The following is a 22,441-nucleotide window of genomic DNA, read 5'->3' on the forward strand; positions in this document are numbered from 1 at the left end:
AGCAGGCAGGGCTGCAGGCCGGGGAGCTGGAAGCGCTGTGCTGAGGGGGCACGGAGCACAGGGGGCTGCGGGGTCTCCTTTCTGCAGGCACCCGAAGCCACCTAAAGGGATGCTTTGTGTGGGAACGGACCGGCGGTGGGACCGGGGGAGCTGCAGAGGTCCCTGGCAGCCCCTCCAGCTGTGAGTCAGCACTTCTCTGCATTCAGCTCTGAGCAGCACCTGGTGCAGCTCTCTGCCCTCAGCCGCCGCCTCCAGCAGGGGGGCTGCCCTTATGGTGAGGTGCAGTGCCGTGTTCTCCTGTATTGGAGATGCTGCCAAGGTCTTTCCGTGTGACCTTGGGCAGATCTCTTTTCTCCTCTCCCCCCTCAGCTCTCTGACGTGAGGTGGTGGCTGTGACCTACTTCACAGGGAGGATCCCTGCCAGACGAACACGAGGCGCTCGGAAGTTCCTTTGGAACTACTGGGAGCAGCTGTCAGCAGTTCAGTGTTTGTTATTTCTGTTCTATTCTAAGCAGAAAGGAGGCTCCAGGAGCTGCCGGCCTGGAAGCTGAGCTTCCCTTGGAAGCAGTGCTGTCCCACCGCAGCACAGAACAGAAGCACTGAGCAGTGGTGGCCGTTGCAGAGCTTGCAGAGCAGCTGAACGGCTCACATCGGCCGAATGGGGGCTGAATGGGGGAGGCGGGCAGGTGCTGCAGGGATGGGGGGCGTGAGGGTGAGCGGAGAGCACTGACCTGTCCTTGCTGGGCCGCGGCGTCCTGCGCTCCGTGGTGCCGTGCCGCATGGCTGCGGCCCCCATGGTTTGCTTTCGGCTGCAGGAAAGCCTCTGCCGAGTGCTGGGAGGCGCAGAGCTGCGCCTGCTGTGCCTGCTGTGCCCCGGCTTTGTTGCGGCGCTGCTGGGCTGTGCTGGAGTTGTGCTGCAGCCCAGCACGGCGCAGGCTCACGGCGCCGCCTGCAGGGTCCTAAAGCCCGGAGCTGCTGGGGGCTGAGCTGCTCGCGGCTCTGCTGGGTTGAGGTGACGCGGGCTCCAGAAACTTCTCCTCGCTGCCTTTCTGTATGGGATGCCGTTACCAGTGAGAGCATTAATGAATCCTGGGCTCCATAAGGAGAGGGGTGGTCAGCAGGGACAGGGAGGTGATCGTCCCTCTCTACTCGGCTCTTGTGAGGCCCCATCTGGAGTCCTGTGCCCAGGTGTGGAGCCCTCAGCACAAGAAAGACATTGAGATGTTGGAAAGGGTCCAGAGGAGGGCGACTGAGATGAGCAGGGGGCTGCAGCACCTCCCCTATGAGGACAGGCTGAGGGAGTTGGGCTCGTTCAGCCTGGAGAAGAGAAGCTGCGGGGTGACCTCAGTGCAGCCTATCGATACCTGAAGGGAACCTACAGCCAGGAGGGGAGTCAACTCTTCAGAAGGGCTGACAACAGCAGGACGAGGGGAAATGGATCCAAGTGGAGGGAGGGAAGATTGAGGTTGGATGTTAGGGGGAAGTTCTTCCCAAGGAGAGCGGTTAGGGCCTGGAACGGGCTGCCCAGGGAGGTTGTGGATGCCCCGTCCTTGGCCGTGTTCAAGGCCAGGTTGGACGGGGTCCTGGGCAACCTGATGTGAATGTGGATGTTTGGTGGCCCTGCTGGGCAGGGGGTTGGAACTGCGTGATCCTTGAGGTCCCTTCCGACCCGGGTGATTCTGTGATTCTGTGATTCTGTGAAGGCGTTTGATGGTCTGGCTGAACGGGACACAGAAGCGTGGCTGTCCTTCCGTCTGCAGTGCTGGGGTCGGAGCTGCAGAGCATCTGTGGGTCTGGTGGCGTCCCGGGGCAGAGCTGTGCCCATCCTGTGCGGTGCTGAGCTCAGGGAGGAGCGCAGCTCCAGAGCAGGCAGAGTGCAGGCATTCGGGAGGGACAGCAGGAGCCCAGGCTGGCTCAGCAGCGAGCGTGCGTGGCTGAGAGCTCAATTCTGAGTCCTGCACTCAGCGGCTTTGGGGTTGTGTACAGGGACACCATAAAGGCAGAGCCCTGAAGTGCTGCCCTTAGGATCCCTGTTCTGAGCAGAAGGGTGCAGGAAGAGGAAACCCCCTGTAGAGCTGTAGAACAGCCTGGGTTGCACAGGAGCACAGCGCTCATCCAGCTCCAACCCCTGCTGTGTGCAGGTCAACCAGCAGCCCAGGCTGCCCAGAGCCACATCCAGCCTGGCCTTGAATCCTGGGGCATCCCCAGCCTCCTCGGGCAACCTGTAACAGTGCCCCACCACCCTGTGTGTGAAAACCACCTGATATCCAACCTAAACTCCCCTGGCTCACTTTAAAGCCATTCCCCTCGTCCTACCTATCAGAAAGCTTTGCCAAAGCAGCTCTGTGAGGACAGAACGGTGTTAGGACGAGTTCAGCTCTGTGTGGATCACAGCAGGGGTTCTGGTGGCCACGAGCTGCTCCAGGTCGTGTTTGAGCTGCTGCTTCTTGTCCCAGCCAAACGGTGGGTTTGTGCTCTGTGCTCCTCGGCCTGGTGCTGCCGTACCCCTAAGGAAGGGCAGGGCCCAGCGCTGCTGCCACGACCCAGAGCTCTGTGAGGAGCTCCTGTGACATCTCTGCCTCTTTCGCAGGTGAACGAGGATTGCTGGCAGCCCGGAGGCCGCAGTGTGAAGCGTGCGCTGTGCTGTGCTGTGCTGTGCTGCGCTGTGCTGCGCTGTGCTGTGCTGTGCTGTGCTGTGCTGTGCTGCGCTGCGCTGTGCTGTGCTGTGCTGTGCTGCGCTGTGCTGCGCTGTGCTGTGCTGTGCTGTGCTGTGCTGTGCTGTGCTGTGCTGCGCTGCGCTGTGCTGTGCTGTGCTGTGCTGCGCTGTGCTGTGCTGTGCTGTGCTGTGCTGTGCTGTGCTGCGCTGTGCTGCGCTGTGCTGTGCTGTGCTGCGCTGTGCTGTGCTGTGCTGTGCTGTGCTGTGCTGTGCTGTGCTGCGCTGCGCTGTGCTGTGCTGTGCTGTGCTGCGCTGCGCTGCGCTGTGCTGTGCTGCGCTGCGCTGCGCTGTGCTGTGCTGTGCTGCGCTGCGCTGCGCTGTGCTGTGCTGCGCTGCGCTGCGCTGCGCTGCGCTGCGCTGCGCTGCGCTGCGCTGCGCTGCGCTGCGCTGTGCTGTGCTGTGCTGTGCTGTGCTGCGCTGCGCTGCGCTGCGCTGCGCTGCGCTGCGCTGCGCTGCGCTGCGCTGCGCTGCGCTGCGCTGTGCAGTGCTGCGCTGCGCTGCGCTGCGCTGCGCTGCGCTGCGCTGCGCTGCGCTGCGCTGCGCTGCGCTGCGCTGCGCTGCGCTGCGCTGCGCTGTGCAGTGCTGTGCAGTGCTGTGCAGTGCTGCGCTGCGCTGCGCTGCGCTGCGCTGCGCTGCGCTGCGCTGCGCTGCGCTGCGCTGTGCTGTGCAGTGCTGTGCAGTGCTGTGCTGTGCTGTGCTGTGCTGTGCTGTGCTGTGCTGTGCAGTGCTGTGCTGTGCAGTGCTGTGCTGTGCTGTGCTGTGCTGTGCTGTGCTGTGCAGTGCTGTGCTGTGCTGTGCTGTGCTGTGCTGCGCTGCGCTGCGCTGCGCTGCGCTGCGCTGTGCTGTGCTGTGCTGTGCTGCGCTGCGCTGCGCTGCGCTGTGCTGTGCTGTGCTGTGCTGTGCTGTGCTGCGCTGTGCTGTGCTGTGCTGTGCTGTGCTGTGCTGCGCTGTGCTGTGCTGCGCTGTGCTGTGCTGTGCTGCGCTGTGCTGTGCTGTGCTGACACGCTCCTGAGCCGCAGCGCAGATCCAGCACAGGTAGGAGCTCCTGGAACGCAGCTTTGGCCCACCAATAAAACGCTGCCCCATGTTGGCTTCTCATCTTTTGCTCCAAGTTCGGTTCGTATCCAAAATCCCCATCGTGAATGGGAGCAGAAAGCAGAGGGCGGCGCTGGAGCGGTGGTTGCCCCTGCAGGTGCCGCCGTGCTGAGCAGTGAGTGCTGGAGCATTTGGCTCTGCGTAACCTGGGCTCAGGGAGCCCAAACTGGGGCTCTTGCTCTTTCTTGGGAGCTGTTTTGCAGCTGTTGTGTGCAGGTGAAGGCTTACAGTTGCCACTGCTGTCCTTCCTGGGCCCTTCTGCGCTTGTTTTACACATCAAGTTGTTTCAGGCTTCGTATGAATGTGGGGTTGGCACTGATGTGCAGGCGTGGCTTCAGCGCTCGCTACAACGCTGGTTTTTGTGTCCAGTGCCCCAGGTCTCACCTGGAGCCAACGGCAAAGAGGGGAGGGCAGCGATGCTGCATTTTTGTTGGCCTTTGGTGACTTTTTGTGATGGATTTCTGTGCGTGTTTGCAAGCAGCGCCTTTAGAACAGAGTGTGGAGAGGAAAAGCACCTTCAGCTCGGATGTGAGGTGGGGGGGAGGTGGCTGACAGGTCGTGGCTTCCTTTGGTGGCAGCTCCTGCACGCAGTGGGCATTCAGAGCTGCAGGACGGAATCACCAGGGCTGGATCCTCACCGCCAGCAGAGCCACATCTGTGGTCCTCCGCACCCCTGGGGACCCCAGCCCACGTTGGTGCCTGACTGCTCTACAGGAGAACCAGCTGCTCTGATCTCCGACCTGGGCATCTCCCTGTGTGAGGCCAACTCACAGCCATGCAGGCGTTGGAGGCCAGGCTGGATGTGGCTCTGCTGCTTGGGGACCCTGCACGCAGCAGGGGTTGCAATGAGGGCTGTGGGCTTTGCAACCCAGGCCGTTCCGTGATTCTGTGGGTCTCTATGTGACCCTACAGCGGATCTGTGGGTCCCTGTGAGTCGGTGTGAGTCTCCATAGGGATCTGTGTGTCTCTATGGGGGATCTATGTGTCTCTATTGATCCCTTGGGGTCTCTGTGGGTCTCTATGGGGATCTGTGTGTCCCTGTGTGTCCTTGGTGACCCCGCACACAGCAGGGTTGGAACGAGATGAGCATCACGGCCCTTTGCAACCCAGGCCATTCCGTGATTCCACGAACTCCATTTCGGCTCTGCTTGCAGACGGAGCTGTCGCTGTGCTTTGCCCCAGTGGCTGCGGTTTGTCGCAGCCCCAGCGCTGCCCCGGGCTCCTTCCTGCCCATCCTCTCCTTGTTAAACAGACCCCAGCTGGGCGCGGGGCAGCGCCGCACGTGGCGCAGAGCTCGGCTTCTCGTCGGCCCTTCGGACAACGTTCGATGCGGGAGACGAGGGGCGCCGCGGTTGCCGTGGTTCGTCGTTGCGCCCAGCCGTCACGGTGGGCTCCCCTCGCCCAGCCGGGACCCCGCTGCCGGTGGGCGCTGCTCCCTGCGGGCGGCCCTCGCCTCCCCCGTGGGCGCCGCCGTCGGCCGGGCTTCGGAGCTGCGCGAGCTGCCGCTGCGAGCTGCGGGGCGCCGGGGGAGCGGCACAGCTTGCCCGCAACCCCCCGCCTCGCCGCCGGAGCGATGGCTTCGGTCGCAGAGCGGAGGCTGCGCGGCTTTGCGGCCGGGGTTCGCCCCGCGTGCTGCAGCGGCGGCCCGGCCGGCGGCGTTAGGACCCAGCGGGCCGCGCTGCGGCGCTGAGTGGGAGCGCAGTACGCAGCTCCGTCAGCTGGGCTGGATTCCTGCGGCCCCCAGCCGGAGCATCCTCTGCCGGAACGCGGCTCTGCCCTCTCGCTGCCGCCCTGCTGAGCGCGGCCGGGCCCGAGGAGATCGGCCGCAGCCCCAGAGCCCGCGCCGCTGCCAGCCATGAGCCGAGCCGCTACCGAGGAATTATAAATACCTCGTCGGGATAAAGGGCGACGGCGGCATGGCCCAGAGCAAGAGGCACCCGCACGGCCGGGTGAGTCGGGGGAGGGAACTTAGGGACAAACTCCTGGCTGCGCTGCGGGAGCCGCAGTGCCGGAGGAGCGGGGTGCCGGGCTGCTGTGCTGCTGTGCTGGGCTGCGCCCTGAGCCTGGTGCCCCCGCGGCCGGCAGCGCTGCGAGGATGCTGGAGTGGCTGAGCGGTGCCGCCCGCTGCGTCCGTTGGCGTTAAATGAGTCTTTCTGTGCTGGTAATTATCAGGGCGAGGCGCAGAGCCGTCAGCGAGCTCCGCGTGGCGGAACGTCTGGGCACAAAGGTTCCGCCTTGTTTTCCTCCCTGCGTCGCTGTTTTTCTCCTCTGTGCCGATCTCCCGGGCTGCGTGGCGAGGCGCTGAGCTCCCGAATGCCTGCTGGCCTCCGCCGGGCTCCGCTGTGCCACGCTGAGCCCAGTGCGGGCAGCACGGCAGGGCCGGGTCTGGCGCTGCGCTCCGGCCCCAGCCGGGCCTCCATCGTGCTGCGCTGCCGCCGCGTCCCAGCGCCTGGGCTGAGCAGCGGGGCTGCAGGCTCTGCTGAGCGGCAGCTGATGCTCCGAGGCCAGGAAGCTGCCTTCGCCCGGGCTGCCGCGGGCTGGGAAGGTGAGCTCCCAGCGATGGGCGCCGCTCGGCCCCGCAGGTTTGTCGGCACCCAACGTCCCCGTGTTGCTGGGCAGCGGGGTGAGGAGGTGACGTTTCGGACCAGGGTTGCCGGCTCTGCCCTCAGAGCAGTGCTGGGTGCTGCCTGCTGGGCGCAGCTCCATCCCCTGTAATTTGCTCTGGTCACAGCTGGGAATGGGCAGCGTGGGGCCGTCCGCCCCGTGCCACACACAGCTCTGTGCCCTGGCGCCGTGGGGCTGAGCGTGAGCACTTACCTGTGGTCCGTTCCCTCTTGGGTCGCACCTTGCTCCGAGGCCAGTGGCGTTTTAACCCACAGCTGAGCCTCTCGTCACAGGAGCGCAGCCTCCTGCCCAGAGCTTCGGATCTGTGCTGTGAGTGACGCTTTGGGGCGCAGCCGCTGCGTTGGCGCTGTGGGGCCCTGGGAGTGCTGCAAACTGCTGCAAACTGCTGCACGGGAGAAACAGCCTCAGGGTGAGGGGACGGAGCCCTGGGGTGCACTGGGTGCGGGGTTTCCTACTCTGGAGGTGCTCAGAACCACGTGGGTGTTGTGGGCAGCGTGTGCTGGGCTGCAGGGTCCAACCTGCCCCGCTCTGCTGGGTCCCCAATGCTGGGCAGCCCAGCACTGCGGTTCTGCTGGCACAGAGCACTCATAGCACAACTCGAGTCCCTTGGAATGACATCTGTTTCCCAGGGGCTGCTAACCAGCACCTTTCAAAAGGAAGCGGTTTGTAAGTCCAGGCCGTCCTCTGGATGGGGTAAAAGCGGGGAAGCGGCGTGTTGCTGAGAGGCAGCGTTTGGGGCAGCGCCGCTGCTGCTCCTGTTGCCCCGTGCCCCAGCCGGGGGTCCCTCCTGGCCTCCCCTCAGGGCTCCACTTGTCCCTGGGTTTCGCCTTGCGCCACTTGGCTCCGCTGTTGTGCGAGGCTCTGCTGGAGCTGCCTCAGCCCTGCGCTCCGCATCCTCTTCCATCACAGAACTGGAGGGGTTGTGAGGGACCTCTGCAGCTCCCCGGTCCCACCGCCGGTCCGTTCCCCACACAAAGCAGCCCTTTAGGTGGCTTTGGGTGCCTGCAGAAAGGAGACCCCGCAGCCCCCTGTGCTCCGTGCCCCCTCAGCACAGCGCTTCCAGCTGCCCGGCCTGCAGCCCTGCCTGCCGCCCTGCACAGCGCGGCTCCATCCCTCTGCGCCTCCCCTCCGCTCGCTGCTGCTCTGCTGGGGGCAGGCAGCTTCCTGTCGGGCTGCTTTTTTCTTTCTCTGACCAAACCTTCGTTGGGAGATTGACAAAATTACGGCGCTTTTGTGTTGGAGATTGAAAATAGGCAGCTCTCCTTTTGTTGGGCTTAATTGCGCTCCGTTTTTCGGCACCAATGCGATGGTAGATGTGAGAAAGACGTTAACTCGCCTGCTTGGGTGCGTGCCCATGTGTTATTAATTGGCTGCTGCCTTAATTATAGCATCTAACGGCTCAGGTGGAGAAGGAGCCGCGAGACTGAGGGTGTGAGGCCAGGAAGGGAATGGGGCAGAGGTTCTGTAGGAGGTGCTGCGGTGCCAGGGGTGGATCTGCAGGTGGACTGCAGTGTGGGGCAGGCTCTGCCCACGTGGGGCTGGGCTGGGGGAGAGCAGAGGAGCTGCGAGGGGGCTGCTGTCAGCACCACAGCTCTGAGAGACTGATCTGAGGATCAGAGAACCATGGAACCATGGCGTGGTTGGGCCGGAAGGGACCTTAAGGGTCAGAGAACCATGGAACCAGTCCCTGGTTGGGCTGGAATGGACATTAAGGGTCAGAGAACCTTGGAACCAGTTCCTGGTTGGGTTGGAAGGGACATTAAGGGTCAGAGAACCATGGAACCAGTTCCTGGTTGGGTTGGAAGGGACATTAAGGGTCAGAGAACCATGGAACCAGTCCCTGGTTGGGCTGGAATGGACATTAAGGGTCAGAGAACCATGGGACCAGTTCCTGGTTGGGTTGGAAGGGACATTAAGGGTCAGAGAACCGTAGAAGCACAGCATGGTTTGTTGTAAGGGACCTTAATGATGAAAAACTGTAGAAGCAGTTCACAGTTGGGCTGGAAGGAGCCCCCCAGCCCCAGCCCTTCTGCAGGCCGGGTGCCGCTGCAGCTCAGGGCCCATCCACGGCCTCGGTAGCACCAGGGATGGGGCACCCACAGCTCCAGGCAGTGCCAGGGCCTCACCATGAAGCGTTTCCTCCTCACATCTGCCCCACACCTCGGGCAGTGAGATGTGGTGGCAGAGCTGCCTTCCTGCAGGGCTGTCCTGCGGCCTCTCTGCCCTGTTGTGCTGTTTTTAAGCTCCTCTCCCCCTCTCCCCGCGCAGCAGAGCTGCGGCACCCCGTCTCCGTTCCGAAGGAAAGTGCTGGAACCCTGGCGATGCCTCTTTGGAAGGGAGCACAACCTGAGCTGGCAGCTGTTTCAGGCGGCTCGACAGATCTGCAGTAGATTTGCATAATGTTGTGCTTTGCTCTGGTGGTGCAGATGATTTCGGCTGCGTTTGAGCTGCAGAGGGCCCTGTGCTGAGTGCCTTCCAAGAGCTGCGTTTGTGCAGGGGCGATGGGCACAGCAGCGCCTCAGCAGCCACAAGGGGTGGTCAGTGTAGCTCTGTGGCAAAGCAGGCTGAATCTCATCTGATTTCCTCAGGCAGGAGGGGGAGAAGATCCCAATGCGCCTCTGCTCCCTCCTTCCCTGAACTGCACTTAATGTGAGCGGTTGCCAATGGAAGTGACACCAGGGGTCTCAAGCTCCGACGGAGCTGCTCTCCTATCCGTGCTCTGAAGATGGTCAGCATCGTTCATAACCTGGTCAATAAGGCACAGACTCGCACCCACGTCTGCTGCCCAGCTCATCTTGTGCCAAAGCTGCCTCCCCAGATGGGGGCTGTGTGCTGGCGTGCTGCTGTGTGCTGAGCATGCTGCTGTCCGGCTCCTGGAGCAGCCGCAGCAGAAGGAAGCACATCCCACAGCCCTCCTCCATGCCTTTCTCCCTGTTCCCATCCCCACAGGTAATGCTGCCTTTCCCTCTGCCCGCAGGCATCCAGCGCCGGCCCCAGGATGAGCACGGAAACGAGCGGCAAACCCCTGAAGGTGGGCTCCAGGGTGGAGGTCATCGGGAAGGGGCACCGTGGGACCGTAGCCTACGTCGGGGCCACCCTGTTTGCCACGGGCAAATGGGTCGGGGTCATCTTGGACGAAGCCAAGGGCAAGAATGATGGCACGGTGCAGGGCAGGAAATACTTCACCTGCGAGGAGAACCACGGCATCTTCGTGCGGCAGTCGCAGGTAAACTCGTCGCTCTGCCATGGCCTCTGCCTGCTGGGCTCAGGGGCTGCCCGGCCCCACGCAGGAACGTGGCTCCGCACCCGGTGCTGGGGGAGGAAATGCCCGTCCTTCACCCCCAGCCTCCGGGGGGTGCTTTGAGCTGGGAGGGACCCTAAAGGCCATCCTGTCCCACTGCCTGCAGCGAGGGACGCGCGCAGCTCCAGCAGCGCTCAGAGCCGCATCCCCTGATGCCTGGCTCTGCAGGCCGCCGCCTCTCTGTGCAGCCAGTGCCTCGCCACCCTGCTGTCAAGGGCTTTTTCCTTACGCCCAGCCTGAATCCATTCGAGTCTGAAACCATTTCCCCCTGTCCTATCGTACAGACCCTGCGCTGGAGTCCGTCCCCTCCCTTCTCACGACCTCTTTAGGTATTGAAGGCTGCTCCCAGCTCTCCCTGAGGCCTTTTCCTCCCCAGCTGGTAGCCCCAGTTCTCAGCCTCTCTTTGTTTGCCATCCGTGGGATCATTCTTGTGGCCCTGCTCTGCACTCACTCCATCAGGTCTGTGTCTTTCCTGTGCTGAGGACCCCGCATCCGGACACGGTGCTCCGGGTGAGGCCTCCCAGTGCAGAGCAGAGGGGCAAACCCCCTCCCCGACCCGCAGGCCGTGCTGCTTTGGATGCAGCCCTGGGCACAGTTGGCTTCAGGGCTGTGAGGGCGCACTGCTGCCTCCTGTCCAGCTGCCATCCACCAGGTCCATCTCAGCACACCGAGCTCCGTCCCCGCGATCCCCTGCTTGCCCTGACCCCCTGGCAGGGGTTGCTTTGAGCCGGGTGCAGCCCTTGCACTCGGCTTTGCTGGATCTCATGAGGTTCCCCGCTCAGCTTCCAGGTCCCTCCCATGACATCCTGTCCCTGGGGTGCCCACTGCCCCCCGAGCTTGGCTCACCCACAGACTGCTGGGGTGCCTTTGGTCCCACCGCCAGTGCCACGATGAAGATATTGAAGAGCACCGGTCCCAGCTCTGACCCCTGAGGGACACCGCTGTCACCGATCTCCATCTGCACGTGGAGCCATTGAGCACCACCCTGGAGTGAGCTCTGTAATGCACAGCAGCAGCCTGCCTGCTGCACGCTGCCCCTGAGCTGCCTGGGTGCCTGGAAATCGGTCAGAGAACTCCTCCTAAACACTGCTCACCTTACAGTAAAAGCGATCCACGACTTGGGTTGAGCTGCTGAGCTTTTGCTGTCCGTGTGCCGTGGGTAGGAGCTCACCACCTGCTGGTCTCCTGCACTGCCATTGCAAGGCAGGGCAGCACCACGAGGTGACGTCGCTCCTCAGCGCCGTGCTGTGGCACTGAGGGCTGTGGGGAGCCCTGGAGCGGCGCCACCTCCCCCGTCCTCCTGCTGTCCCCTTCCCATAACACAGACATCACTGGAGCCTTGTGGAAGAAGAGGAGGTGATGAGGAGCAGTCGGCACGGGTTCACAAGGGGGAGGACGTGCTTGACCAACCTGGTGGCCTTCTGTGATGTTGTCTCTGGCTGGGTGGATGGGGGGAGAGCAGTGGATGCAGCCTACCTTGATTTCAGCAAGGCTTTTGATGCTGTCCCCCACGACATCCTTATCACAAAGCTGAGGAAGTGTGGGATGGATGAGTGGGCAGTGAGGTGGGTTGAGAACTGGCTGCTGGCAGAGCACAGAGGGTCGTTGGTGGTGGTGCAGAGTCCGGTTGGAGGCCTGTAAGCAGCGCTGTTCCTCAGGGGTCGGTGCTGGGTCCTTGTTCAACATCTTCATCAGTGACCTTGATGAGGGGATGGTGGCCACCCTCAGCAAGTTTGTGATGATACGAAGCTGGGAGGATTGGCTGAAGGCCGTGCTGCCATTCAGCGAGAGCTGGACAGGCTGAGAGCTGGGCAGAAAAAAAACGGATGGGGTTTAACAAAAGCAAGTGTAGAGTTTGCATCTGGGGAGGAATGATTGCATGCACCAGTACAGGATGGGGGATGAGCTGCTGGAGGGGAGCTCTGCGGAGAGGGAGCTGGGTGTCCTGGTGGACGACAGGTTGCCATGAGCCAGCAGTGTGCCCTTGTGGCCAAGAGGGCCAACGGCATCCTGGGCTGCATTGCACAGAGCGTGGCCAGCAGGTGGAGGGAGGCGATGCTCCCCCTCTGCTCTGCCCTGCTGAGGCCTCATCTGCAGCACTGCGTCCAGTGCTGGGCTCCCCAGTACAAAACAGACAGGGAGCTCTTGGGAAGAGTCCAGCGGAGGGCCACCAAGATGGTGAGGGGCCTGGAGCATCTCTGCTATGGAGAAAGGCTGAGTGAGCTGGGTCTGTTCAGCCTTGAGAAAAGAAGGCTGAGAGGGGACCTGATCCAGGTCTGTAAATATCTAAGGTATGGGGGGCAGAATGGCGAGGCCAGACTGTTTTCAGTGGTGAGTGGAGACAGGACAAGGGGAAACGGCTGGAAACTGCAGCATAGGAAGTTCTGCAGCAATGTGCGCAAGAACTTCTTTACAGTGAGGTGAGGAGCACTGGAACAGGCTGCAGGGAGGTGGTGGAGTCTCCTGCTCTGCAGATGTTCAAGACCTGCCTGGATGCCGACCTGCTGTAGGAACCTGCTTTGGCAGGGGGTTGGACTCGATGATCTCTGGAGGTCCCTTCCAACCCCTACGATTCTGTGATGCTGTGATTCTGGTGTTCCAGGCCGTTCTGATTTACAATTAGGTTTCATCTCCAGAAATGCGCCGCTGCGGGAACCTCAGGGATGCTGCTCAGCTGCGTCCTCATCGTGTGGCCGTGCAAAATGGTGCCTGCAAGGTGGCTCAGCTGATGGTGCCTGAGTTCAACGCACGCTCACAGCGCGGCCGTGAGGGAAGCCTTTCCCTTTTCCCATTGTGGGCACTGCGGTTTCAGTGTGTTCAGCACTGGTGGGGCTGCTGTGATTCCTGTGCCGCCATCTCCGTCCTTCTGTCCGTTTGGGAGCACACTGAATCACAGAATCACAAGGTTGGAAACGAGCTGCAAGCTCATCCAGTCCAACCCCCCTCCCATTGCTATCAGTGCCACAAGCACTGAACCACATCTCGTAGCTCCTCATCCAGGTGCCTTTTGAACACCACCAGGAACGGCGACTCCACCTCCTCCCTGGGCAGCCATTGCAGCGCCTGAGCACTGAGAGAAAAAGTTTCTCCTAATATCCATCCTAAACCTCCTCTGGTGCAACTTGTGGCCGTTTCCTCAGGTCCTGCTATTTGCCTGGGAGAAGAGGCCGGGCCCTTTTGCACCACAGCCTCCCTTCATGCAGTTGCACAGTGCAGTGAGGTCTCCCCTGAGCTCCTCTTCTCCACACTGAACAACCCCAGCTCCTCATCAGCCCTGTGCTCCAGACCCCTCACCATTTCATTGCCCTTCTCTGCACACGTTCCAGGGCCTCAATGTCTTTCTTGCAGTGAGGGGCCCAAAACTGAACACAGCCCTCAAGCTGCGGCCTCACAGAGCTGAGTGCAGGGGATGCTCCCCTCCCTGCTCTGCTGGCCATTCCTCATGCAGGCCAGGATGCTGTTGGCCCCCTTGGCCACCTGGGCACCCTGTGGGCTCGTGTTCAGCCCAGCACCAACCAACACCCCCAGCTCCCTTTCCTCTTCACACTCATCCAACCACTCATCCCCCAGCCTGTAGCGCTGCATGGGGTTGTTGTGGCCAAAGTGCAGGACCCCACACTTGGCCTTGTTGCACCTCGTCCCATTCACCTCAGCCCAGCCATCCAGCTGATCCAGATCCCTGTGCAGGGCCTCCCTGCCCTCAGGCAGATCCACACCACCTCCCAGCTTGGTGTCACCTGCAAACTTACTCAGGGTGCCCTCAATCCCTTCATCTCAGTCGTCAATGAAGATATTAAACAGGATGGGCCCAGCACCGACCCCTGGGGGACACCACGTGAAACAGGTCTCCAGCTGGACTTCACTCCACTGACCACCGCTGTTGAGCACGGCCCTCAGCCAGTTCCTTATCCAACAGGGGGTAAAACTGCCCAAGCCACGGGCAGCCAGTTTCCACAGCAGGATGCTGTGAGAGACCGTGGCAAAGGCTGTGCTGAAGTCTAGGTAGACATCAACTACCTTTCCCTCACCGACCAGTCTGGTCACCCAGTCGTAGAAGGAGATGAGGTTGGTTGAACACCACCTGCCTTTCATGAACCTGTGCTGGCTGGGCCTGATCCCGTGGACGAGCTGTGTGATCTCCCCCAGGAGCACAGTGCTGGCACCGGGGCTCCTTCCCAGCAACAAACCACAGCCGGCGGCCTGTGCCTGGTTTGCTCTTCCAGCTCAGACATATCAGTGCTTCAGCCTTCGCAGCACAGCCTGCAGCTTCCATTGCGGACCCCAAAGCCCCCGCTGGCTGCCGGCGCTCCGAGACCTCACACAGAATCACAGAATCACAGAATCACAGAACCACCCGGGTCGGAAGGGACCTCAAGGATCACGCAGTTCCAACCCCCTGCCCAGCAGGGCCACCAAACATCCACATTCACATCAGGTTGCCCAGGACCCCGTCCAACCTGGCCTTGAACACGGCCAAGGACGGGGCATCCACAACCTCCCTGGGCAGCCCGTTCCAGGCCCTAACCGCTCTCCTTGGGAAGAACTTCCCCCTAACATCCAACCTCAATCTTCCCTCCCTCAACTTGGATCCATTTCCCCTCGTCCTGCTGTTGTCAGCCCTTCTGAAGAGTTTACTCCCCTCCTGGCTGTAGGTTCCCTTCAGGTATCGATAGGCTGCACTGAGGTCACCCCGCAGCTTCTCTTCTCCAGGCTGAACAAAGCCCAGCTCCCTCAGCCTGTCCTCATAGGGGAGGTGCTGCAGCCCCCTGCTCATCTCAGTCGCCCTCCTCTGGACCCTTTCCAAGATCTCAATGTCTTTCTTGTACTGAGGGCTCCACACCTGGACACAGGACTCCAGATGGGGCCTCACAAGAGCCGAGCAGAGAGGGACGATCACCTCCCTGTCCCTGCTGACCACCCCTCTCCTGATGGAGCCCAGGATCCCATTTGCCTTTCGAGCTGCCAGAGCGCACTGCTGCCTCATGTGAAGCCTCTCGTCCATCAGGACCCCCAGGTCCTTCTCTGCCGAGCTGCTCTCATGTCCACTCCTCCCAGCCTCTACGGGTGCCTGGGGTTCTTCCGGCCCCAGTGCAAAGCCTTGCACTTTGCCGTGTTGAACCTCATCAGGTTCACCCTTGCCCAGCCCTCCAGCCTGTCGAGGTCCCTCTGAATGGCATCCCTTCCTTCCACCGTATCAACCGCACCACTCAGCTTGCTGTCGTCAGCAAACTTCAATGGATTCGGACGCAAACCCGCGGCAGAACCGTGCATCCTGCTGCAGCGCTGAGCAGGCTTTGGCGCGGCCTTGGCACTCACACTCCTCAACCCTTTTCCAGATCCAGGTGTTTGAAGATGGAGCTGACACCACGTCACCAGAGACCCCCGAGTCGGCGGCGCTGAAGGTCCCCAAGCGAGGTGAGGCGCCGGGCCTGGGGGCGGCTGGGAGCCGGCTGTGCGGGGCTGGGCGGCTCGGCTGCGGTGCCGTTGGGCCTGGCTCCCAATGCCTCCCAACAGCAGCCTCCTGCTGGTGCTTGGGGCCGTTGTCCCCTCTGGGCAAGCTTCCCTTCCTCTGAGCCGCTGTTTTTGTTTGGTGCTGCATTTGGGGATCCTAGAAAAGAGCTCTGATGGTTTCCCACCCTGGACTTGCGGGCAGTGTGCGCCGACTGAGGGCTTCTGTCTGTTTGGTGAACATAGACTGGTTCCAAGTGCGGTTGCTTCCTTTGGTTGTTTTCCCCCTCTCATGGCTTCTGGAAACTGAAATTTCCCTTTGCTTGGCAAATAAAGCCACCGTTCAGCCCAGGCTTGGAGCAGCCCCCCAGGATCCGCATCCCACCGTGCCCACGGCCCCAGGTGCCACCTCTGCACAGTGCTGGGGCTCCTCCCAGCTCGGTGATCCCCCGCTCCCTGGTGCTTCACCCCCTCTTTCCAAAATGAAGTTGCTCCTAATCTCCCAGCCGAGCCCCCCAGCACAACGTGAGGCTGTTATTGAGCCCCACGGCAGCAGGGGTTGGCGATGGGTTGGAAATGGAAATGTATATAATATGCACCTGTACAATCTTTTCACTCTGGGATCAGACTTCCCAGGTCAAAGCGCAGCTTTTCTTGCTCCCAGTTGGTATTCACCACCCAGTACAAGGAATTTCCCCACTTCTCCTTAGGTCTGCACACTGTGAGTCTGTAGGGAGGAGTTGGCACTGGCCTGTATCAGGGGGGCACTCCTCTGGGAAGAGCTGCCAGCCTGGGTTGTTGTCACTGCAGGCAGTGCTGCTGCCCTCCCCTGCAGCCACCTGCTTCCATCCTCACCCCTGATTCAGTAACGCCATGTGGATGGAGCTGTGCTGCCCAGAACTCTGCAGCAGTGCTGCTCTCAGCCCTCAGTGCTGCAGCACGGAGTGGTGGGTGATGGGGACGGGGCAGGCAGGAGGAGGCAGGAGGAGGAGGCAGGAGGAGGAGGCAGGAGGAGGCAGGAGGAGGCAGGAGGTGGAGGCAGGAGGTGGAGGCAGGAGGTGGAGGCAGGAGGAGGCAGGAGGAGGAGGCAGGAGGTGGAGGCAGGAGGAGGCAGGAGGTGGAGGCAGGAGGTGGAGGCAGGAGGAGGCAGGAGGAGGAGGCAGGAGGTGGAGGCAGGAGGTGGAGGCAGGAGGAGGAGGCAGGAGGTGGAGGCAGGAGGAGGCAGGAGGTGGAGGCAGGAGGTGGAGGCAGGAGGTGGAGGCAGGAGGTGAAGGCAGGAGGAGGAGGCAGGAGGTGGAGGCAGGAGGTGGAGGCAGGAGGAGGCAGGAGGTGGAGGCAGGAGGTGGAGGCAGGAGGTGGAGGCAGGAGGAGACAGAAGGAGGAGGCAGGAGGTGGAGGCAGGAGGTGGAGGCAGGAGGAGGCAGGAGGTGGAGGCAGGAGGTGGAGGCAGGAGGAGGCAGGCGGAGGAGACAGGAGGTGGAGGCAGGAGGTGGAGGCAGGAGGTGGAGGCAGGAGGTGGAGGCAGGAGGAGGCAGGAGGTGGAGGCAGGAGGTGGAGGCAGGAGGTGGAGGCAGGAGGCAGGAGGTGGAGGCAGGAGGCAGGAGGTGGAGGCAGGAGGAGGCAGGAGGTGGAGGCAGGAGGAGGCAGGAGGAGGAGGCAGGAGGTGGAGGCAGGAGGTGGAGGCAGGAGGTGGAGGCAGGAGGAGGCAGGAGGTGGAGGCAGGAGGTGGAGGCAGGAGGAGGCAGGAGGAGGAGGCAGGAGGTGGAGGCAGGAGGTGGAGGCAGGAGGAGGCAGGAGGTGGAGGCAGGAGGTGGAGGCAGGAGAAGGCAGGAGGAGGAGGCAGGAGGTGGAGGCAGGAGGAGGCAGGAGGTGGAGGCAGGAGGTGGAGGCAGGAGGTGGAGGCAGGTGGAGGCAGGAGGTGGAGGCAGGAGGTGGAGGCAGGAGGAGGCAGGAGGTGGAGGCAGGAGGAGGCAGGAGGAGGAGGCAGGAGGTGGAGGCAGGAGGTGGAGGCAGGAGGAGGCAGGAGGTGGAGGCAGGAGGTGGAGGCAGGAGGTGGAGGCAGGAGGAGGCAGGAGGAGGCAGGAGGAGGAGGCAGGAGGTGGAGGCAGGAGGTGGAGGCAGGAGGTGGAGGCAGGAGGAGGCAGGAGGAGGTGGAGGCAGGAGGTGGAGGCAGGAGGAGGCAGGAGGAGGCAGGAGGAGGAGGCAGGAGGTGGAGGCAGGAGGTGGAGGCAGGAGGTGGAGGCAGGTGGAGGCAGGAGGTGGAGGCAGGAGGTGGAGGCAGGAGGAGGCAGGAGGTGGAGGCAGGAGGAGGCAGGAGGTGGAGGCAGGAGGAGGCAGGAGGTGGAGGCAGGAGGTGGAGGCAGGAGGTGGAGGCAGGAGGAGGCAGGAGGAGGCAGGAGGAGGAGGCAGGAGGTGGAGGCAGGAGGAGGCAGGAGGTGGAGGCAGGAGGTGGAGGCAGGAGGTGGAGGCAGGAGGAGGAGGCAGGAGGAGGAGGCAGGAGGTGGAGGCAGGAGGTGGAGGCAGGAGGAGGCAGGAGGAGGCAGGAGGTGGAGGCAGGAGGTGGAGGCAGGAGGAGGCAGGAGGTGGAGGCAGGAGGTGGAGGCAGGAGGTGGAGGCAGGAGGAGGCAGGAGGAGGCAGGAGGAGGAGGCAGGAGGTGGAGGCAGGAGGTGGAGGCAGGAGGTGGAGGCAGGAGGTGGAGGCAGGAGGAGGAGGCAGGAGGTGGAGGCAGGAGGTGGAGGCAGGAGGAGGCAGGAGGTGGAGGCAGGAGGTGGAGGCAGGAGGAGGCAGGAGGTGGAGGCAGGAGGTGGAGGCAGGAGGAGGCAGGAGGAGGAGGCAGGAGGTGGAGGCAGGAGGTGGAGGCAGGAGGAGGCAGGAGGTGGAGGCAGGAGGTGGAGGCAGGAGGAGGCAGGAGGAGGAGGCAGGAGGTGGAGGCAGGAGGTGGAGGCAGGAGGAGGCAGGAGGAGGCAGGAGGAGGAGGCAGGAGGTGGAGGCAGGAGGAGGCAGGAGGTGGAGGCAGGAGGAGGAGGCAGGAGGTGGAGGCAGGAGGTGGAGGCAGGAGGAGGCAGGAGGAGGAGGCAGGTGGTGGAGGCAGGAGGTGGAGGCAGGAGGTGGAGGCAGGAGGAGGCAGGAGGTGGAGGCAGGAGGTGGAGGCAGGAGGAGGCAGGAGGAGGCAGGAGGAGGAGGCAGGAGGAGGAGGCAGGAGGAGGCAGGAGGAGGCAGGCAGGAGGAGGCAGGCAGGAGGTGGAGGCAGGAGGTGGAGGCAGGAGGAGGCAGGAGGAGGCAGGCAGGAGGAGGCAGGCAGGAGGAGGGAGGCAGGAGGTGGCAGGAGGTGGAGGCAGGAGGTGGAGGCAGGAGGTGGAGGCAGGAGGAGGAGGCAGGAGGAGGCAGGCAGGAGGTGGAGGCAGGAGGAGGGAGGCAGGAGGTGGAGGCAGGAGGTGGCAGGAGGTGGAGGCAGGAGGAGGAGGCAGGAGGAGGCAGGCAGGAGGAGGGAGGCAGGAGGAGGGAGGCAGGAGGTGGAGGCAGGAGGTGGCAGGAGGTGGAGGCAGGAGGTGGAGGCAGGAGGAGGAGGCAGGAGGAGGCAGGCAGGAGGTGGAGGCAGGAGGTGGAGGCAGGAGGAGGCAGGCAGGAGGAGGGAGGCAGGAGGTGGAGGCAGGAGGTGGCAGGAGGTGGAGGCAGGAGGTGGAGGCAGGAGGAGGCAGGAGGAGGCAGGCAGGAGGAGGCAGGAGGTGGAGGCAGGAGGTGGAGGCAGGAGGTGGAGGCAGAAGGTGGAGGCAGGAGGAGGAGGAGGAGGCAGGCAGGAGGTGGAGGCAGGAGGTGGAGGCAGGAGGAGGCAGGAGGTGGAGGCAGGAGGAGCCATGCAGGAGGAGCCATGCAGGAGGTGCCGGTGCTTGCAGGAGTTGCCATGGAAATGGCAGCGCCGTTGCTGCAGCTCTGCAGTACCTGTGCAGGTTGCCTGGCCCTGCATGCAGCTCTGTGCCCGCCGAGCAGCTGCAGTGCAGCAGGGCTGGGACTGGGCAGCCCACTGCAGGCACCTGCGTGCTGCATCCAGCAGCCTCTCCATGCTCACAGGGCAGCAGGAGCTGCACACAGCGCTGGTGCAGAGAGCAGCAATGCTGAGCGCAGGGATGTGGCCTCCTGGGGGCTGCAGAGCTCCGTTCCAGCTGGCATCCTGTCCTGTCAGCACCTGGGGGGGGGCGTTGGGCAGCCGACGTCGTCACAGCTCTTGTGCGCTGTGGATTTGCTCCCTGGCAGGTGGGAGCTGGCTCTGCTCAGTGTGTGGCTCTGGCTGTGCTGTGCTGGGGCAGAGCTGTGCTGTGGTTCACAGAGGTCGCAGGGCCCGGCGCTCCCTGAGCTGTGCTGGCGCTGTGGCTTTTCGCCCAGGCAGTGCCTGCAGCTCTCCTGGGAGCCCCTCTGCCTCCACACCTTTCGCAGCCCCATTTCCTGCTTCATTCATCCACAGCTCCTCGCTCTCTGCTTCAGCCTGCCACAAACACGTGGTGGGTCCTTTCTGTGTACAGAAACCGGCTCCTCTGGGCCAACGCTGACACTTTTGTTTCTCTTTCCCTTTGCAGATTCCCTGGACGCCGCCAAAGGCAGCAAACTGGTGAGTGCTGGCTGAGCCCAGGCTGTGAGCCGCTGCCTCACGGGGCAGTGGAGAGGCAGATCTGCACGTTCCATTCAGCTGGGTTTGCTTTCATGACCATCTGTCACCTCTGTGGGAGCTCCAGGAGGAGCAGGCAGACGCACCCCCACGAAACCTGCTGGAAGGGCAGCCTTCCTCCTGCCTCTCTTTGGCCTTTTGCAGCACCGAGCCGCACTCATTGTAGTGACAATGCCAGTGGCACAGTGTGCTTCTAAACCCCTGAGAAAAGAGTTTTGGTTAATGGCAAGGAAGCAGTCAGGTGCAGAGAAGCAGATTCCCAGCGCCGCTGTCTGTGCTGCTCTCACTGGTCCAAGCTCAGCAAGCACTGCTGCACGCACAGCCCGTGTGCTTTGTGCCTGTGCTCCTTAAAGACAGGGAAAACAAACAGCCACCCCTGCAGGAGCTGTGTGGCCTTGGCGGAGCTGAAAGCAGCTCAGTGCTGTGCGCGTGGGGCTCACGGAGAAACCTGCGTGTGCTTCTGCTCAGGAATCCCAGCGCTTGAGGCGTTGTGGCTGGGTTGCATCCGTGGGTGCCGCATCCCAGGGCAGCAGGAATCGGAGTGGGTCCCCATCTTGATGCTCACTGCTCTGAGCCCGACGGGTTCCAGGAGCGTGGGGTGGGGGAACCCCTTCCTGCCTTCCATTGAGGCCATTTCATTTCACAGGGTGCCGAGCGCCGCTTGGCCTCCTGCTGCCGTGTCAGCATCTGCCTGTTGGCTGCAGCCTCTGTGCTGGTGGCCCCTCGTTCCCCCCCCACCTGTGATGTGAGGCATCTCGCTTTCTGGCACTGAACGCACAGCTGGAGGAACGGGAGGATGTGGCTCCGGGGCTCCGCGCTGTGGGGCCGCTGCCCCCTGACGGCTCCCTTGCCTTCCTGAGGCTCTGATGGTGAATCAGGGTTGGTGCTGCCACACCGCTCCTGCTGGAGCCGCTTGGCGCTGCTGCTCTGGGGATGCTGTTGGTGTTGCACCCCCTGACGGCAGCCTCTCTGCCCCAATGGCCCTTCACACCCACATCCCTGGCAGCAGCTCTGGTTCCCGGTGCCTCGGGGCCGCGTTCCCAGCCCTGCAGCGCCCAGCCTGGGGCTCACACCGCTCAGCACGCTGCCATCTGCAGCCCCACGCTGCCCTGCTCCCACCGCCTCCCTGCACCCTGAGCTCAGTGCCGTGGCTCCTGGGGCGGCCTGAGTATGGGCATCCCATGGGATGGGGCCCATAGGAGCCATCAGCTGCGACTCCTGGCTCCAGCAGCACTGCTGTCAGAGCGTTGTCCCAGCACTTCTTCAGCTGTGGTGACAGAGCCCCGTTTCCTAAGAGACTGATGCTAGAGGTGGGTGCAGCACAGCAGCTCTGCGGCCCCGGGACTCAGGGCCTCCTATGCAGGATTGCTCTCCCACAGCGAGGGTGCAGTGCATGGAGCAGGGGCGGCTTCCTGCTGGTGGAAGGGGCAGCGCAGCGCAGGATGTGGGCTTTGCTGGGGAGCAGAGGGTTGCTGGAAGAGCCGCCAGGCTGGGAGTCCCTGAATGCGGAGCTTAGGGCTGCTTCAACCCACTGCTCCTTGCTGGGGTGAAAGAGTTGCGGTTGCCTCGCTTTTCCTCCTGCCCTGCTTTTCATTGTGGGCGTTCCAAAATTTCCCTTGTGGTGACGAGGAGCAGTGATGTCCGTCCCAGTGGCAGCAGCCGTTCTGTAGGGGAGGGGGGAGCTCCCTGCTGCAGTGAGAGCAATGATCCCTGCGGCTCTGAGTCTGTGGGGTCCAGAGGGTGGGAGCGCGGGCAGCGTGGGGGCTGTGCAGGGCTCTGTGCGGGCTGGGAACGGAGCTGGGCTGCTGGGACCCCCAGCCGTGTTGGTGCAGTGCTGGAGGCTGCGGCTGCGCCTTCCTTCCAGCGCGGCCTGAGCCCAAACTGCAGCGTCAGCCCAGTTTGGAAGCCAGGTCAGTGGCAGCGGCGCACGCTGAGGGGTCGAAAGCACGCTCCATTGCCTGCTTTCCTCTGTTAAGGCTCCACACGTTGGTTTAGATCGGTCTGAATGCATTTCTCTTTCTGGTTGTACGTGGCCTGGTGAATGCACACCCAGCTCTGATGGTGGCGGTGGCTGAACAGGGAGCGGTTCTCCCTGCCTCCATCCAATACCCTGAGCTCTAACTCTCAACCTTTTATTTCCTCCTCATGCAGCGTGGAGCCAAACCCAAAAAGGTGGTGCGTTTTTGACAGTCTGTGTGTTCCATCCCAGCTGCATGCATCGCCTCGGGTGCATCCCAGCCCTCCCACTCCATCTCCGGCTGCATGTCTGCTCATTGCATGCCCCCCCCCCAGCCCGGCGCCTCTCCCCACGCAGGGGAGGTCAGCGTGGTGCCCAGGCCTGCAGCCACGGTGCTGCTGCGTGCCTTCCTGGGCCTGCACAGCGCTGCTGTGGGCGCTGCGAGGCGATGCGTAGCTGCGCTCCGGTGGGGCGAGAGCTGTTGGGAAGTAGCAAAAGGTGAGAGCTGGGCCGGGAGCCGTGCTGCGCTGAGCTGGGATGGGTCACTGCCTCCCCCAAGGTAAGGACTGCAGCCCACCTGTGCACAGCGCCCGACAGCCGCCGTAGCGCCAGGCTGTGGCTGCGTGGGGTGAAGGAGG

At 63.0% G+C, this 22,441-nt stretch overlaps 1 protein-coding gene across 9 annotated transcripts in view; it reads left to right on the plus strand.

The window, feature by feature from the left end:
* Nucleotides 1-22,441, plus strand: part of DCTN1 (dynactin subunit 1) — a 61,090-nt gene that overhangs the window by 1,168 nt on the left and 37,481 nt on the right. For 2 of the 9 annotated variants that reach the window (XM_052667196.1, XM_052667199.1), the window contains exons 1-5: nt 5,739-5,760; nt 9,414-9,662; nt 15,074-15,152; nt 19,758-19,789; nt 21,998-22,018. In XM_052667196.1, coding sequence (XP_052523156.1) covers nt 9,435-9,662; nt 15,074-15,152; nt 19,758-19,789; nt 21,998-22,018 — 360 coding nt within the window. In that variant the 5' untranslated portion in view covers nt 5,739-5,760; nt 9,414-9,434. Of the gene's footprint in view, nt 1-5,738; nt 5,761-9,413; nt 9,663-15,073; nt 15,153-19,757; nt 19,790-21,997; nt 22,019-22,441 lie in introns of those variants that run through there. The other 7 variants (XM_052667197.1, XM_052667200.1, XM_052667202.1 and 4 more) reach the window with 5 other exon arrangements.

The sequence above is a fragment of the Tympanuchus pallidicinctus genome, unplaced genomic scaffold (genome assembly GCF_026119805.1).
Source record: "Tympanuchus pallidicinctus isolate F22 unplaced genomic scaffold, pur_lepc_1.0 scaffold76, whole genome shotgun sequence".
NCBI lineage: Eukaryota > Metazoa > Chordata > Aves > Galliformes > Phasianidae > Tympanuchus > Tympanuchus pallidicinctus.